Source organism: Phaeoacremonium minimum (assembly GCF_000392275.1).
Source record: "Phaeoacremonium minimum UCRPA7 unplaced genomic scaffold PA7_03_scaffold_270, whole genome shotgun sequence".
Taxonomy (NCBI): Eukaryota; Fungi; Ascomycota; class Sordariomycetes; order Togniniales; family Togniniaceae; genus Phaeoacremonium; species Phaeoacremonium minimum.
The window spans coordinates 607,917-625,749 of record NW_006921175.1 but is presented as its reverse complement, the minus strand read 5'-3'; the positions used below and the strand labels follow the sequence as shown (position 1 = coordinate 625,749).

The window sequence follows — 17,833 nt, the reverse complement described above, 5'->3', positions numbered from 1 at the left end:
GACAGAAGGTGTTACACAGAGGAGCACCGGCAGAGTGGATGTGTGTGTGTTCTCATAACGTTAGTGTTCAACGTCTTTCGTCGGCGAGATTCGGGGGACGTGGAAGGGTTGCAGGGTTTCCCAAATGTCGACTGCGGTAGCGCGTGTGTTGTGTCCAGGAGACGTTAATGAAGTGGGCAGACCCGTGGAGGAAAGACTAGCCAGGCTGAGAAGCTGAGCGACGATCACCTGGGCACTACGAGTTGACAGGCAAGGCACAGTACAAGTCGAGAACAGCCTGGCAAGCACGCCAGCTCCTTCCAAGGTTTTCTCCTTCCTCGTCTCGGACGTTTTCAGAGTCGTTCTTTCCTACTTACCCTGTATTGTGTGTTAGAGAAGCCTGTAAATGTCATCATTGCCTAATGTGTGTAAAGTACCCTGATAGGAAGGCACGGGTTCTGTGGTAATAGGGGCACGGGTAACGGTACCGAAGTCCGGTATATCAAATCGTCACCTGCAATAACAGCATCCCTCCCGTTCGATCAGAAACAGGCATCGACAGATCGACTCGAGTAAAGGCGCCTTAGAGAAGATGATGTATGACAAGCCTTTACCCTCGTTTTCACTGCAGATTGACAGACAGGCATACGTAGCCCGAGGAAGGCACACAGAGATATGGCCTGAAGTGTAGTAGTGTAGGTCAGACCGACACCACTCGCATGTCAACTCTCGTAGGTACAGTACAAGTCCAGTCAAGTCAAGTCAAGTCATGCAACCTTACTTTACTTTACCTTACCTTGCCATGCAGAAGACGAACAGGTGCCCTGGATGATGGCTAATAACATTAGCATCGGGCACGTTAGGGTACCACAACTCGAATGTACCATAGTCTGTATGTACACTCCACCTCCCTCACGCTAAGCAAACCCACCGGATCCTCGAGCCATGCCCCCCCTGTCCTGTCGTCCTGCTCCTCTGGGTCTGGTCTACCTAGGTAACGCTATTAGTGGCCCCTACACTGCACTACTATCATAGTACTATGCACTGGTCTCTACTCGTACTGCATACAGTACGCAGTAGTAAGGTTGTCTGGGCTTGGTGGGTGGCTCCTCAGATCCCTCCCTCCCTCCTCCTCCCTCCCGCGCGCACACACCAGCGCCAACGCCTTTTTATTATTCCACCCATTTCCCGCATTCCCGTCGTCTCCCCTCCCCAATCAATCGCCGCCCGCCAGCCAGCCAGAGAGAGTCAGCGAGCGACTTGAAGCGACCTATTGGATTCGATTGGACTGGACTGGGTTTTGACACAAAGCGACCAAGACAAGAAGACTGCGCCCACAGCGCCAATCTCTTCCTCTCTTGCTCCTCCTGTTGCTCATCCCACATCCCACAGCCTACAGCCTACAGCCTCCGCCGCCGCCGCCGCTGTCAGTCAACACAAACGCGACAGTCAATTGCTTCGGCGACACCCCCCTTTTCTCTCTTCACGACACAAACAACCGTTGGCCGACTCTTCACTTGACTCGATAGGGGCAGCTGACAGGAAACGGCACACACTTCAGACAAAGAGTCTTAGCAGCATAGCGCAGGCATCTACAAGCAAGATAAAGAAGACAAGCATTCCGCGGGAGACGACAGAAGAAGGAAACCGACCGAGTACATTTCCCCCACCAAATCGTGCGAGTGCGACTCACCCATTCACCAACCCGCCACATCCCTGAGGTTAATCGAGAGCCAACCTCTGTAACAGACACTTTTCGAGGCAAAGCAGAGGGTATCGCTGCAACCATCGACGACGACGACACTCCATCAGCAATAGCTGCGTGCAACCCGGCCAAATCCACTGAGGTCCCCGCCAGCGCCGGCGTCCGTCGCCTCCTCACACTTCAAAAGGTCCCTAATCTCCATTAAGGTTGAGGGCATAAACAGCATTGACTCGGTTGTGCTCCTTCAATATCTGAACAGTCGCACTGATTCACAGTCACCCGACGGCAGGAGCGACTGAGTCGGCGTAACATCAGGTCTCGCTTTCCAGACTCATTGGCCTGGGTCGGATCGAGAAGCCAAAAGACTCCTGGTTTGAGTAACTGCCAATTTGCCTCACCTCAACCTCCTGAAAGAGGAAGTAGAGAAGGCAGCCGTAACACGATGAAGGTGCGTCATTCAGCCATCCCCCCATCACTCTTCCGTTGTCCTTGTCAGTCATTCACATCGCTCGGCACTGTTGGGCTGAGCTTCCCGTCTGCCTGTCGACGCGCTCTCGCCGCCTCAAATGCGTCTCTGCCACTACATCCATATCCGTTTTCTTTCTCCATGCTCCCTTTTTCTGCTCGCGCAGCTCTGAGGCTTCCAGACGCTCAGCTGAGTCACTTGTTGCACACAATTCATCTGTAGAGAGCGCCAAGCTAATAATCATGCGCGTATTTAAGGCCCTCCGCAGGTCCATCAAAGGGGAGAAGGACCAAAAGGCCCCTCACATCTCCATAGCTCCAAAATCTGCTGTTGCGATTGTTCCTCCGAAAAAGGTACGTCCAAGCAGCGTGTTGGTGCCCCCGTCCTTGCTCTTCATTTCTCTGGAGCGGGAAAAGAGTCATTCGATAGACCCCACCTTGCCTTTTTGTGTGCGATTGTGCGCAATGCTGATGCCCGAGACAACTCTTCAGGTTATTCGAGCGCTTTATGATTACGAGGCGCAATCAACTCAGGAACTGAGCTTCTCTCGAGGCGACTTTTTCCATGTCATAGGGCGAGAGAACGACCCGGACTGGTACGAAGCATGCAACCCCGCGCTCCCAGACGCTCGGGGTCTGGTTCCCGTTGCTTTCTTCCAGGCTCTAGGCCGCACCGAGAGAGACAGCGCACAGTCCGATACAAGCCAGCCACGAACCACTCCGACGACAAAGAACCCCGATCATGACTCTGGTTATGCGGAGACGTCAACACCGTCGGCCGGTGCGATGCCAACTCCCGCGATGAGCCAACGCAACTCCAAGTCGGGAGGCAAGTCAGGTGCAATGGTGTACGGAATCGTGATGTATGACTTCCAAGCGGAGAGGGCGGACGAATTGGAAGCCAAAGCTGGCGAGGCCATAATCGTCATCGCGCAATCGAACCCCGAATGGTTTGTGGCCAAGCCTATTGGAAGACTAGGCGGTCCGGGCTTGATACCAGTCTCATTTGTTGAGATTCGAGACATGGCAACGAACACTCCCGTCCCCAATCCCCAAGACTCCATACGCAGGGCAGGGATTCCGAAGGTAGAGGAGTGGAAGAAAATGGCCGCAGAATACAAGAACAGCAGCATCACTCTTGGCAAGTTTGAAGCAGGCGGAGCACCGCAACAGTCGATGGAGCAAGGAATGGAACGCATGAGCTTGCAACAGGGCGGTGGTCGTACGAGCCAAATGAACGGAGCGAATTATGTGAGTGTGATTTGTTGCATTCTTTTGAAATGGAGACTAACAAACTCCTGCAGCCATCTGGCTACAACTCACAGAGAAACACCCAGAGCCAGAGCCAGATCCAACAAAATCCGTATGCAGCCAGGTCTAACTCGCAATTATTCGCCCCAATTTCCGCACGCATACCCCGTTACTGCTTTGCTGAGGACAAGTATTGGTTTGTTATCGAGGCTTCTCTTGAAGATGGACGGCATTGGGAGCTATCGAGATATTACGAGGACTTCTACGACTTCCAAATCGCCCTCCTCACAGAGTTTCCAGCTGAAGCCGGCAACACAGGCACACAAAAGCGAACGCTGCCGTATATGCCTGGTCCCGTTAACTACGTTACCGACGCTATCACGGAAGGAAGGCTTCACAATCTGGACGCTTACGTGAAGAACCTTCTAGCACAGCCCGAGTACATTTCGAAGTGCAATCTGGTCAAGCAGTTCTTCGCTCCTAGGGAGGGTGATTACGAGATTGACGCCAACACTGCCGGCGAGGAGTATAGACTCTCAAATGGTTCACAGCCGTCATCGACAGACTCGCCAAGAGACGGCGCCTCCCGTCAGTCATCTAGAAATAACCTGAACGGCAATGGCTATTCAGGTCTCTCAGCGGCACCAGCTCAAAGAGGTCCTAACGGCCAGCCTCCCATGAACCGCCAGGCCTCATCTCTTTCTCAACCTTCACAAACATCACTCTCACCTGGTCTAAACCAGCAAACGGCAGCGATGAAGGTCAAGCTGAGCTTCAACGGGGATCTGATCGCTATTCGCGTACCAAACGATATCCAGTTCCGAGACCTGTACGAGAAGATACGAGAGCGTCTGAAGATTCCGGCCGGCGAGCAGATCCAGCTTTTCTACAAAGATGAGGCCACCGGCGACCGGCCGTCAATGATTAGCAACAATGACCTGGACTTAGCTTTGCAACGGAATGAGAAGCTACTGCTCTATGTTGAGCAGGTGTGAGCTGTGATCCAACTGATCAGCTCGATCCTGCTTGCCACCACTGATTTTCTTTCCATTGCCGGCACACACCTCCTGTGGTCGTATTCAGAAGCATACCCCTGGCCAGCTCTTCGCTTTTTGGTCTTGCTTGCCCAACATATTGTCTGCTCTATACAGCTCTACCAGTGTCTCCAACGATATGCAAACATAGGATCTACAACCGCTCGAACGTGGATGCTTAACGTACTGTTTATTAGCTGCGAAGCCACATTCCAGTGCACCCCACATTCGCTTTCGAAATTGCGGGCTTGAGGCTTGTACCTACAGATCCGAATTTCTCATACCCAGATGGGTTTTCTATTTCTTGGACTGGTTGCGCTGTGGAAGAGAGGTTGGGATGAGCGCAAGCAAGCATTCATGATGGATTCGTTCTATAGGATATTCCCCAAGGGGCGGCGTCTCGGGTTGATATTTCTCATCCTTCTCTCTTCATGATGGATATGTAGGGGAGATACCGTTCCGTTCCCATATTTTAGTCTTTTTATTATTTTTCATTCTAGCCCCTTTTCTTGGAGGACATTTTTTTCTGAAAGGGATCGATAACGATTGGACAGATGCTAGGATATTTATACCTAGGGAGGGAAAGATGGGGGACTAAAGAGAAAAGGAGGATATCCGGACTGTATGGAATGGACGGGTGGGCGGATGATGAGCGGTTGATGGGTAGTATTCCGAAAGAGACGGATTCGAAATAGGGCCTCATGAAGACATCACTCAATCATCAGTCTTTTTGGTGATTGATCGATTGATGGGGCTGGCTTCACCAAGACATGATTAGGACGAAGTATATGAAGGAGCGCAATTCGAGGAATCAAAAGTTCGTAAATAATGTGCTCTTGGGACATAGTGATTTCATGTGAAGAACCAGTTGCTTTTGAAACCATTAATAATTGTGATCGGCCAGGTTGGCAGCAGCTCATTCATTCATGATCAAGTCTTTCAATTCGTACAACTTTCTACACATTCATGCAGATTTTCCTATGGAGCGAAGCGCACTGCTTGACTTGCTGAGGCGAAGTAGCCTCAAGCTAAGGCCATACAAATGCAAAGCAAATTCTGTGGTAGCCCAACCCCCTTTTCCCTCCTATGCTTTGGTGACCCCTGAAAGCCTGGTATACGCATAACCGGAAGTGAGAAGAAGCTAGAAAAGAAAAAGAAAAAAAAAAACCCTTTCATGAATCATGACGATGGTCCTCTATCCTCGTCTAGCACGTGTGATGGGTAGTCATCACTACCCAGCAAGCTTCCCTGCTTGTGGGCCGCAGGTACCTAGAAAGCAGCATCAAAAGCAACATCCCTGCCAAACGCCCGGTTTCCTCCCTGTTCAATCAATGGTGATGGTGATAATGATGAGAAAGACCATGACGACGGCGCCCCAGGGACAGTCGGGTGGTATGATCCCGCTGGAGATGGCACGGCGGGTGATGAGTCCTAGTCAACGACCACATGCGAAGACATGTGCTCGACCGCCTCCTTGATGGTGCGCAGCATGCGCTGGTTGACGCAGAAGGGACACCGCATCGGCCGCTCGTGGGAGGACAGGGGCCCGTTGGCCGGGATGGGCGTCAGGGTGAGGTCGTCCGCCTGCGAGTACCGTCCGCTGGGAGGGGCGCTGGGCGGCGGCGGCGGCCCTACGCTCGCGCGCACGGGCGTGGGCGTGGACGCCAGTGCACCGGCCGCCGCGTGCTGTGCGTATGCCTGGCCGGCGAGGCCCATGAGAGGCGGCAGTCCGCGGTCGGCGCGCTCTCGCTCGGCTCGTGCCTCGGCGGCGTTGGCCTCGGCTTCGGCCTCCTCCTGCTGCATGGCGCGGAGGGCGTTTTGCAGCACGACCTCTGGATCGTCGTCGCCGTACACCTCGCCTTCGACGGGGGCAGGGGGCGGCGGCGGTAGCGGGTCTCCGTTGATGGGCGGCGGCTCGTGCTGCTGGTGGTGGTGGGTCGGGTGAGGGGTGCCGACCATGCGATGCACGATCTCGTCGCGCACGCGCGCGCAGGTGGTGAGGCTGGGCTCGACGCCGACGATGCGATGGACAGAGTCCCGGATGGCAGCCGGGGAGGTGTCTGCGCTGATGTTCATGAAGCGCGGGACGGTGTCGACGAGGTAGGGGATGTCGTCTCCCTGCGTCGCGGTGCTGCCATGGCGGCGCTGGCGACGGATGAGCAAGCCGTAGCGCTTCTTGAAGCGATGGATCCAGCCGGGAGAGAACTCGGGCGGCTGCTCGTCCTTGTATCTGGGCAGTTCGGAGAAGATCGACTTTGCCTTCTCAGCCAGCTCCTCGTTGGACGGCTGGCGGCCGCTGTTCACCATGGACTGGTGCCATAGCAGCACCAGCTTCTCGACATCGGGCCAATTGCCGAATCTGAGGCGCGAGCCAGACAGCTGAGGATCGCCGTCGAGGCGGGCGTATTTGGGCGACAGCGAATGCGACACGGTGGACTGGCTGATTGTCTGGTGATACTGGCCCAGGAACCACTCGATGCACGCCTTGTGAGAAGGGCGGACGGTCTGCGCATTGGCCCATCTACGGAGGGCACGACGCTGGTCGAGGGTGAGGGAATGGCGCTCTTTGGGGGAGCTGGCCGTGGTCGCAACCGTGGCCGGAGCCGTGGCGGACATGGCGGCGAGCGGCGGGAGAACGAGCGACTCCGTTTTTTATTTTTCGGCTTATGGAGTTACGGCGATGATGGGGTCGGCGATTCAATTCGGCGGGTGATGAGGATTTCGGGATTAGCGACGGATGGCGATGGATGGTAAGGAGGAATTGAATAGTCGGGGCAATGGAGCGTTGGTGTTGATCGTTGTAAAGAGGCTTCTCTAGCAGGCCTGCTGTTACTGTGCGCGTCCTGGCAAATTGGAAAAGCGGCGGGCGACAAGTGAGCTAAGATTCGGCTCTGTGCTCCAGCAAGAAAAGAGGTGGCGGGGAGCATATACCTGGGAAAAACTCGGCAAAAAGCAAGCGCATTTTTTTTAGTGTTTCGCCTTGTGTCACAAGTGTGGGAGCCAGATGTACTTATGAGGGCAGTATTAGCCTGCAGTAGCGTTAAGTCCTTATTAACTCTTTGAAATTTTATGCAGAACCGCATAAACCCATCTAATGGATCAGCCACTTACACACATGATGCCCTCTTGTTAAAAGTAATGCATGCAGCCATGTAGCATAACTCACACAAGCGAAGTGCATAATCTACACCAGGTGAGACCCCAGTAGGCCAATACGGGCAACTCAAATTACTAGGTAGGTCAAGGAACATCAATCTGATGTGTCGGTTCTGGCAACCTTCCTCGCTGGGAAACTTCCTTTCTCACAAAGCATTTCATCTGATATGCAATATTATAGAAGGGTCACCAAAGCCTAAACTTGTAAAGACTTACCGCACATGGTATCTTCATGTCACCAAAAGGAAGGATATCTTGAGAAAAGTCTCATATAAGGTTATCATCTATCAACACCTATCCCCTGGATCACTTTTAGCTACACAAGTCCTATCCTGCCCTCTAACGCCAGTCATGGCCAGATACAGTCTGGCGCTCAAGTCCAAATGCATCTACCGTTGTGGGGTATCAACAGGAGAATGTAAACTGCCGTCAAACAATTGCAACCGACAGTCGGAACGCCGTTTGATGCAACAGCAGAGATAGTCGGAAAAGATCCCCATCCTCCGGCGACAATATCTGCCACGAAAATCGTAAACCACCTAAGAGGCAGTCGATCCTATCCATGAGCGACCTTGAGAATACCACTGAAGCCCGTCCCTCACAGAATATTGACAAAAGTTGAGAGGAGACAGTACTACAAGGTCTGGGATAATTGATAATCGAGGTTAGAAAGAGTTGCGTCAATAGTCGACTTTACGGAAAGGGTCTTCGAGATAGAGCTCGATATTTGAGAGAAATGCGACCGGTGAAAGGGAATCTTGTCGAGTACAAGAGTCCCTTTACTTATGAAAATGGGCAACGTTGATCGCCGAAGCGGAGATCGACGGTCTATAAAGATAATGGAAGGGTAGGCTGGGTATATGGTATCAGGCGAGGATTGGGACGGGTCCGCGTATAGCAAAAGAGGAAAAGTAAGCAAGAAGAAAAAGACGCGGAAATGATCAAATCTGGCCCTTGATGTCAACTCTGCGGAAGGCTTGAGATCTGGCGCCTTCGAACGTTTGGCCGGCCTTGCCAGAAAGAAAATAGATGTCGGCATTTCGTTCTTCAAGCAGATGCTGGCCGCCATGGTCGATAACGAACTGCGCCGCATCGACATCCGACTCAAAACCAAGCTCCTCAGTGATGAAACGAAGCTTCACATCTGGTTTGTATCTGATGAGAATGTTAGCATCACGTGTCAAGGTGGGGAGAAGCAGGGTGAGAACTCACGCTTTACAGATGTTGCACAGAGCTGCCAGGCGTTCGCGACCAACAAACATGTCCATCAGGTACGCACCCATGTTAGGAGTGTCCAGATAAAGCTGGAAAAAGCGATGGTAGTTGCCCAGCGCCAAGGCTGACCGGACATCCAAGGCATGTTTGACTGCTCGCTCCTCCTTCTCTGCTTTGGTTAGATCCGCAAGAACATCATTCAGCGCCAAGCGGTTGGCGGTGTGAATGAAATACAAGATACGGTAGGCCTTGAACTCGATGGGGTTTCCCTTGAGACCCTGCTGATAGAGGGCCTTCAGCTGGGTCTGACACTGATTATACTCACCGAGGTCCCCCTTCTCCAAGGCAATCCGGGCGTGGATTTCGTAGACGGATACTGTGAAATCATTCTTGATGCGCTGCACTGTGAGATCCTGACGCATGGACTTGAACTGATCACAGATGTAATTGTAGTTGCTCTCCTTCCTCCACTTCTTCTTGAGAAGATCCAGGGTCTGGCGTAAGATGCGTTCCGGGCGTACGTTGGCCGGGTTCGGTGCAGAAGTGAGTCGAAGATACCTTTTCTCGAGTACTTCGCACGTACCAACAACGGGACCAGGAGTGGGCTCCGGGCTTGGAGACTTGTACGCTGACTTATATTCATTCTCGAAGCGTCGTTGACGCTTCTCCTGCTGCTTCTGAAACTTACTACTCTTGGGCAGCGGTTCGTCCATGGCACGGCGCTTGTCGGCGGAAGGGTAAGTGATGCGATCCTCGAGTGAACTACGACCATTGGCAGTGGCACGCCACGGGGCATAAACCTGGGCATTGTCGTCTTCGGCAGTCAAGTCACTGGATTTTCGCTTTTTCGAAGTTGTGGCATTTGGCTGGACAGCGCTGGCTTGGGCAAGTCGGGCGGCCCTCTCATTCAGGATCAGCTGCTGGGGCAGCGGCATCTCATCCCAGTTGATGCTGTACATCAGTCCGGCCTCATTAGCATGGGAGATCGTCTCCTTCAACTTCGCCTCCATTTCGGCGCGGGACACGGAAGGATCCAGGTTCGACGGAATAAAAGACCGCTGGACGTAGCTGCGTACAGAATCGGGCCACTCAATCTTCTTTTTGGCGGGTTCGGCTCCAGCTGGGGTAGCCATGGTAGGAGTGAGATTAGTTGGCGGTGAGGGATGAATCTGAGAGGGAATCTGAGGAGCAGCGTAGTGAGGAAGCGGTACGCCTGGGAAAGGCGGTGGAGGGACTGGATACGATTGACCGAAGCTTTGTCGGACTTGAACAGGTGTGTAGGCTGGGGCTAGATAGACAGCGAATGTTAGCAGATGAGCCCGACGAAGAGAAGGACGTGTCGGTAGGCATCTACGAGACGACTGACTCACCTTGGTAAGCGTAACCTGGTGGTTGGGTGCCAGGCGGCGGCGGAACCGCTGTCCAACTTGGCATCATGCTGACGACGTGTGCACAGTCGAGTTGTGCACGAAATGGCGATCGCTGGATTTAGAAAAAATTAGTAGTCTCAGTAAAGATGATCGCGATGCTGATTGTAGTGTGTCGCAGATGGCAGAAGGGCGCTTCCTAGGTGTGGTGATGGAAGGCAGAGTTGGGGGTTTGAGAGAACAAAGGCGAAAAAGGTGAAGCGGAGAGACAGTCCGGTAAGCGACTCGATTTTAGGTTGTGTTACGCGCGAACAGCGCACTAATCAGATCCGTCAAGGGAAGTGCCGCCTCAACAACTACTCTGATTACCTAAGCCCCCACTGATAAGCCGATATCCTTCTAATGAGCAGAGATCTGAGAGGTGCCCTGATACTCGCGAGACTACGTCAACCCTTGGCTTCTATTCCGGGAACTGCAAAACTGTCCTTCAACCTAGCAGCGTGCCAGCGTTAGGGCTTTCTTGCCTGCCAGATATGACGAATGTTCCTAAAGCAGATCGACCTGACCACCGCCCTGCGGCCGGCCTACCTCCCAGATGAAGTCCTTCTCTTTGTGCAAGATAATGTGGGGTTATACGAGGGGTGAGTCTGGCATGGCGAGGTGTCTCTTGAGGTCTTGCAAGTCGCTAAACTGACTGTGCTTCAGGAAGTATAAGCTTCCGAACCAGCAGAATGGACAGGTCTACCTGACATCTCATCGTGTTTGCTATGTCGACAGGGCAGATCCGAGAAAGTACTCCGTAGCTCTCGACTTGAAGGACGTCGAGCGGTACGAATTCTATGTATGAGGAACATTATATTGCTCTATTGATCTGTCGCTAAAGCCCTGTCTAGGCCGGCTTCTTGAAGTCTTCAGCAAAGGTCACCTTGATTCCGAAACCAGCGAAACGTACCTCCTTCCAGCCAAGATCTCCCGCAACCGGCGCTATACCTACGAGAAGTAACACTGCTTCGCCCGTGCAACGAGGAGATAGCCCTTTTCGCCCTGCGTCGGTGGACCCGACACCAGCAAGCACGGCAACATGGGTCTGCACCATATGTAGCTTTTCGAATCCTGTTCCCTCCAACTTTGATGCCCAGACGGCGAACGCGCATACACCCCTCCCGCCATGTTTAGCATGTGGGATCAAACCGGCCCTCACGCATGTTCTCAAGGCAGCAATTTCCAATGCCACGAGCAGACAATCTGTCGCATCTCCTCTTCCCTTACGCCCGCGACCACAGTCAGCCAGCATCGGTAATTTGTCGGCTGGTCCCGAACAGAGTGAAGCTCAGGGGCAAACTAATGGGCTTCCTAAGTCTACAGATCCCGATGCTTCCTTCCAGTGTCCTCGTTGTACATTTCTCAACCACCCCTCGCTACTGTCATGCGAGATATGCGGAGCGCCACTGATCTCGCACGATGTCCCATCAGATGTCTTACAACACAGCCGACCGAACCCGGAGCGGACTGAATCACCGGGACCAATGCTCAACTTAGGTGCTGCGACGGGCCTGGAAAATCCGGAAAGTGTGAAAATATCTTTCCGTAATGGTGGTGAGAAGATATTCTACGAACGACTTAAGGGGTCCATGACGCAGCGGAAATGGTTGCTTCAAGGAGCTCCACCGATACCCAAATCTAGCAGGTTAGGGGGAGATGCGACGTCATCAGCCTCGTCAGCAACAAACGGAGAGCCCCGGAAGAAGACCGTTGGGATTGCAGGTCTGGAGCAGCGGGGGCTGGATATGCGTAAGAACAATGAGCTTGTGATCGGCAGTGCGTTCGAAGATCTAGAGGCTTTGATGGCCTCTGCCAAGGAGATTGTTGCGCTTGCCGAGACCTTCTCAAGACAGTCGAATGGCGGGACCGGCTCATCAGAAGCGAATGCTCTACTCGCCGAGTCAGCTAGCCAACTTGGGCTGATCACTACAAAAGATATTGTCGGTGGTGGGAGCAGCAACGAGTCGTTGTACTTGTCAGAACTCGCGCGGAACGTTGCTGAATTCCTGACGGACGACGCGAGAGGCGTGTTGAGGAAAGCAGGCGGGATCATAAGCTTGGTCGATCTCTGGGCGATGTTTAACCGCGCGCGTGGAGGTGTAGAGCTTGTAAGTCCAATGGACTTTGAGAAGGCGGCTGCCCTCTGGGAGAAGTTGAAGTTACCAGTTCGTCTAAGGACTTTCAAGAGTGGAGTGATGGTCGTCCAAGGTAGAGACCGCACTGATGACACAACCATCAAGACCCTGCTGGCTTGGCTGAGAGACTTGCATGATTTCCCGCCCGAGCGAGAAGTGCCATGGGATTGGCAAGAGTTTGGCCGAGGTGTCACCGCTCAGGATGCTGCAGAAAGATTTGGCTGGAGTATTGGTGTCGCAGAAGAAGAGCTAGAAATGGCAGAAGAACGAGGCGTTCTGTGTCGAGAAGAAGGCATTGAAGGCTTGAAGTTCTGGGAGAACTACATTGACACAGGCGAGGGTCGCACAAGAAAGGATGAGGCGACTGTCGAAGCGGAAAGGATTGTCAAAGCATTAAAAGACAGCGGGTTTATATGAGAACTTTATAAAGATTTATCATTGTGCTCAGGCACGTTCTAAAGACAAGGCCCAGGACCTCTGAGAAAGGGTAGAATATTTGAATCCTTGCCAGTATCCCTCTATATCCTGTCCCAACCTGTCTCTACTCATACAAATCTAAAGTGGGGGAGATCTAGCCTTTGACCCCAACCGAGACAGTTCCTGACTCCCAACGCCGCCGGCTCTTAAAAGCAGAAAGACCACACTTTACAGGGCACATCTAGTCCGACCAGTTTATACTAGTTTCTCCATAAGGCCACGACGAACCTTGACATTAACCACGCCACCAACACCGTAAGCAGGAACAATCCTACATATACGGGCGGCCACACTAATAGCCCAGTTCTTCTGGACCTGAAGCCAGCGGTCCTTCCATCCCAGCAGGCCTGGTCGGTTATACATATCCAAGCCGAGCAGATGGGGCGGCGTGGACATCAACTGCACCGCTGCTGGTGCAACAAACTGCACTATCGTGTGCCCACTCACCAACTTCTCGACCTGCTTGGGCAAGAATTCCGTCACCACCGGTCCCATGAGCAGCGGGACGTTGAAGGATGCGAATATTGTTATACAGTCGCGGAGCGCGAAGAGGGAATAGCTGGAGAAGGGCACGCGGCTGACGACGCCAGCGGGGCCGAACATGCGCGCGTACACCTGGTCTTTGTATATGCCGAGACAGACATTGGCCGTTGAGGACGATACGAACTTCGCGGGGCCGGCTGTGACTGTTGTGGCCGGCTTGTTCTTCACTGTTGATGTGGCCGTGTCGAGACTGTTCGCCGTGAGATAGGTTCCACCGTAGGTCATGAAGATGAGGGCCAAAGGTTTCGAGAAAAGCATCGTGTGTGGTCGGAGGAAGAGGGTGCGCAAAGAGGCCTTGACTGAGGTGAGGAGGGTTGCTCGGCCGGAGGCATTCTCCATGACGGATCTGAAGTATTGCGCGTTAGCAAGCAGCGCCTGGATCCTGGCTGCAGAGTAGACGCAATAACTTACTTGTCAATAATGGAGACTACCGGGGCAATCAGAGCAGCTGCTGACGCTGCGGCAACAGCATCAACACCAAGCCTGAGGCCCAGGTTCTTGGTGTTCCATTTGCGCTCTAGCTTAGCGGCCATGTCGATCTTTGGGGTCGGTATGGGCAGCTTTGCGGGAGATTCCAGCTTGAATTGGGGTGTCACAGCACTCAGCTTGTCATCGCGTTCTGGCATCGTGAACACCGCAGCTCCCGGTCCAGTTTGCGCGGGTGCTTAGTCGAGACTGGCTGACCGGACGGATTACTTGAACAAATCCCCGGCGACTAATTTGTGCTCACCAACAGACAGAATAACACCCTGAAATAGAAAAAAACGTGGATTTCTATGTCTATGCCATTATACGAGGCAGGTTGGGGTTCAATCTGTGCTATCACAGTGTCGTGAAAGCTTCAATTTTGCAGTATCAAAGTGTAGATACACGAAGATGTGCAGGTAAATTGCAGTGACTCCAAAATTTCCAATGAGCTTGCTCTGAATACTCAGCTTACACGAGCTTAACCCGATACCGGAGATAATTACAGCGATGACCCCGAGCTTCGGGGGCCAGAGCGCCTGGAGCAGCCCCCGTCACTGGAGTTTTGTGGGGGCTGTCACCCCTGAAAGACCTTGAAGGTGGGGGTCAGCTATCTCTGTGTCTCACTCAAGGAGCCTCCTTGTTTACGAGCACACATTGTTTCTTTTGACGCGCTCAATAACACACACGCAGACTCCTTTCCGTTTCTGGATTCCATTTGCTAGCTTTAAGTTATATCCAATGGACTGAGAGAACCATATGTGTTCTATCTACAATGCTACAAAGATGCAATTCAGTGAAAGTGGGCTGGGCGATGGCCCACTCCCTCAGCAAATTGGTCTGTCTCCGTTTACCACGCCATTTTAATCCTTCTTGGCCGTCACGGCCGTTGCGCTTCCAGGGGGCTTCGGCGCTCGGGGCCGATCAACAACATCAAGTCTGGGCTTCGGCGCGCCGGCGGCCATCATACAGACAGACTTCGGATTGTGCCGATTAATGTCGGAAAGCATGTTTGGTTGTTGTCCGAGACATAGTAGGCTTCCTGAGATGAGCTCTTCTTCTGGCTTCTAATTAGGGAGATGCGGCTTATTGCAGCCTCTGTTCAGTGCCCAAATATTAAGTTTGGCCTTGTTTTCGCTTCTCTCGGGTATCATGATAATGTTCTTCTACGGAAAGCCATTTGTTGTGAAAGGCAAGGATCCTCGCAAGTCCAATTCTTCCTTATGAGATTGCCGTAGAAGTGGTGACACGAGCTCTTGCCAACGCATGTTACTTCTGCTCCTTTGCTGCTTCGTGGTATACGGTTTTGATGAACTCGAAGCCTTCTTCAGTCTCAACCCACGCAATCTTCTTTAGAATTTGCTGCCATGGCCAAGCGGTCATCGGCTTGCCGCTATTTCTCCAAACCCAGATCCAGTCATCCAACCAATCTTGGTTCTGGGTCGTCAGTTTACGAGATGCATCACTGGCGTCTTCCAGCTGCACACCGTACGGGTGCATTAGTCCTACGGTTAGTGCCAGTGCTGCAGCCGCTATCCTAGCAATCCAAATCTCGTCCGGCAACCTCGAGGTGTGTAAGTGAGATGGAACAGTCATAACCGGCCTACTGCTTCCACCCTCGTGTGCCGTCGACTCGGGGTTTGTAGGTCTTTGTGTTTGGGTTTGCCCTGTTCTCTCGTTCTTACGCTGATTGTACAGCCATTTGAGTATGATCACGTCCAGACGCTCCGCCTCGCCACCTGCCTTTGGCCTTGAACCCGTCATCTGGTCACGGAGGAATTCTATGGCAAACAATTCGTAGAAGTATGCGGCCTCTGCCCATAATGACTTGTGGCTTGCAGAAGGAGGCAGTTGCTTCGAGTCGTCCTTGTTGGAGCCACCATAGGGCAAGTTCCACGCGGTGGCGAAGATCATAGCAAGAGGCCTATGATGACATGCATCGATTAGCTTGGTGATGAGCAACAGGCACGCTGTACACTTACATGATGGTTACCCTTCCAAGGATCCAGCCTGAAAGTAACTGACCTGAGCCTTCATATATGTCCATGATCTTGAACAATCCCTTCAAATGGGCTTCTGCTTCGTCGTACTCACCATTATCAGCCTATTGCGCTCATCACTCGTAAGCCTCTAATTTTTGATAGCACGAGGGATGAAGGCATACATTTGCCAGGACTAGCCCGGATACAATACAGCCCATCCAGCCCGGGATGCGAGGAGACTGGTCGATTTCATCTTTGACAGATTTAATTATTTCGAGCTTGTGATAAGTGAACGTCTCGCGCAAATCTCTTCTAGATGGCCTGGCTAGAGAGGTGTGACCAGCTGCAATAAGTAACGCTGTTTGGTAGAATGTCGGGTTCCCAAGACTTATGTCAATAGGTTGGGAAAACCCAAAGAACTTCCGAATTTGTGTTCGATAATGTATGACTTGTAATAGCAGGTCATGTTAGTCGCTCTGCCAAGAAGATGCAGGTGTAAGCTTGTTCATGGGGGCCGTCCTCCCGAAAGCAATGCGGCACAGGCCGCTGGAGGGTATAAGACATACTATGATTTGAGAGCTCCGAAGACAGATACGGCAACTTGATAGATGATACATCAAAGGGATCTGAGGAGGCAGCAGACAGCAGCGTGGTCGGTCCGCTTGTGTGTTGGCTCTCCTCGATTTGATTGATATTATCAGAGGCAAGCAAAGTGGTGCGATAGATGCATTCTTGTCCTCGAACTAAACAACTGGTGCTATAGAACCCCTGATTAGTGATAAAGTGGATGGCAATTTGCCTACTCTTGCTTCTGAGTGGTCGCGTGAATTATACGCAACCTGCGTTAGGTCCTGCAAGGATACCACAGGTAGCCTATGCAGCCGCATACAGATCATGACGACAAGCCACAACAGAGTAACGAAAACATCCAATCGAGACACGGCGAATGGAGACCAACAGAGAGATACAAGGAACATACCACAGTGGTCTTCGTTCATCACACCGTTTATGCCTCGCTTTGCAAGGCAAGCAGCCGCCGCGGCTCTTCCTGTGGGTTTTCCGCTTTGGTGCAGCAGCGGCGGGTTCTGCGACCGACTGTGAATCAGAATTCCCTGATCGAGGGCGAGCTGCAATAATAGTCCCGAGCTGCATCACGACTTGGATGTTGTCTTGTTCCAAGAGATCAACGTATTAACAACCCATGCTGGCTCCCTTAACCACCTCTTAGTCTTGGAGTGGAGATGAAATTGCTGGACGGCCGCTGGCATAACAAATACGGCATATTGAGTCTAATGGTCGTTTGCTTTAGCCATTAGAAACGAGGCCATTCGATTTCTCATTCCCTAATGTGAGTCTAGTTGATACCATGTGCTGAACATACGAAAGGCGGTAAGCAAGGTTTGGACTGCAGGTACCCAAGAACCCCCGCCCGATAAATGATGCACGTGATGAAGGTATCATTGCGATATTATCTTCGGTATTGCCGGGCATTAGGTCCATCCGGAATACAGACTGCATTGATGGTGTAGGCTGTATGCGATTCTTTTGTGTCACTAAAAAATAATCGCAGTATGCCATGTTGGACGAGTGTCAAGCTCAATAACTTGTTGATAAATTCAAGATTATGTGGTAGTAATGACTTTGCAAGTGGTCAGTTCAAGCACATGTCTTCAATAGATAATCAACATCAATTTCAGAATACATGATGCCTTCTTTCCAAGTCGTTGGAATCGTCAGTGTAGCAAATTTAGCCAGAGCTATACGCAGTTTCGGTCCGTTCGTCAACGTTCAAATGGGCATATTTTTGAACGAGATTTTTAAGTCCGTGTGAATCAAGATCTTTCTTTTTCCTGACGACACTGACTGGCCAGTGGCTCCGCACAGCTTGGACCATAGCCTGCTTGTGATCTGCCTCGTCTTCATCGAATTTGATCGTGTTTTTGAGTAGATTTGCTTCTTGTACGCGCATCCGTCCGCGAATGACCCGGAACAAAGCATCTGCGAGATAATGGTTCCG

The 17,833-nt window shown here is 52.2% G+C and overlaps 6 protein-coding genes across 6 annotated transcripts; 2 read left to right on the top strand and 4 right to left on the bottom strand.

The window, feature by feature from the left end:
• Positions 1-2,392: 2,392 nt before the first annotated feature.
• On the top strand, positions 2,393-4,395 carry UCRPA7_3426 (putative scd2 ral3 protein; the record flags this gene model as incomplete). Its single annotated transcript, XM_007915888.1, has 3 exons — positions 2,393-2,503; positions 2,642-3,400; positions 3,454-4,395. The coding sequence occupies 3 exons, from the start codon at positions 2,393-2,395 to the stop codon at positions 4,393-4,395; spliced, it is 1,812 nt and encodes a 603-aa protein (XP_007914079.1).
• Positions 4,396-5,865: 1,470 nt separating this feature from the next.
• On the bottom strand, positions 5,866-7,050 carry UCRPA7_3425 (putative -dna-bind-domain-containing protein; the record flags this gene model as incomplete). Its single annotated transcript, XM_007915988.1, has 1 exon — positions 5,866-7,050. One exon carries the CDS (start codon positions 7,048-7,050, stop codon positions 5,866-5,868), a length of 1,185 nt encoding a protein of 394 aa, XP_007914179.1.
• Positions 7,051-8,531: 1,481 nt separating this feature from the next.
• UCRPA7_3424 (putative sac3 ganp domain protein) lies at positions 8,532-9,938 on the bottom strand (the record flags this gene model as incomplete). Its single annotated transcript, XM_007915985.1, has 2 exons — positions 8,532-8,745; positions 8,803-9,938. 2 exons carry the CDS (start codon positions 9,936-9,938, stop codon positions 8,532-8,534), a joined length of 1,350 nt encoding a protein of 449 aa, XP_007914176.1.
• A 774-nt stretch (positions 9,939-10,712) lies between these two features.
• Positions 10,713-12,766, top strand: UCRPA7_3423 (putative vacuolar protein-sorting-associated protein 36 protein; the record flags this gene model as incomplete). The annotated part of the gene is made up of 4 exons (XM_007915907.1): positions 10,713-10,813; positions 10,878-11,013; positions 11,066-11,120; positions 11,712-12,766. 4 exons carry the CDS (start codon positions 10,713-10,715, stop codon positions 12,764-12,766), a joined length of 1,347 nt encoding a protein of 448 aa, XP_007914098.1.
• Positions 12,767-13,021: 255 nt separating this feature from the next.
• On the bottom strand, positions 13,022-13,995 carry UCRPA7_3422 (hypothetical protein; the record flags this gene model as incomplete). The annotated part of the gene is made up of 2 exons (XM_007915923.1): positions 13,022-13,715; positions 13,781-13,995. 2 exons carry the CDS (start codon positions 13,993-13,995, stop codon positions 13,022-13,024), a joined length of 909 nt encoding a protein of 302 aa, XP_007914114.1.
• Positions 13,996-15,103: 1,108 nt separating this feature from the next.
• On the bottom strand, positions 15,104-16,034 carry UCRPA7_3421 (hypothetical protein; the record flags this gene model as incomplete). Its single annotated transcript, XM_007915868.1, has 4 exons — positions 15,104-15,339; positions 15,520-15,758; positions 15,817-15,938; positions 15,999-16,034. 4 exons carry the CDS (start codon positions 16,032-16,034, stop codon positions 15,104-15,106), a joined length of 633 nt encoding a protein of 210 aa, XP_007914059.1.
• Between the last annotated feature and the right edge of the window lie 1,799 nt (positions 16,035-17,833).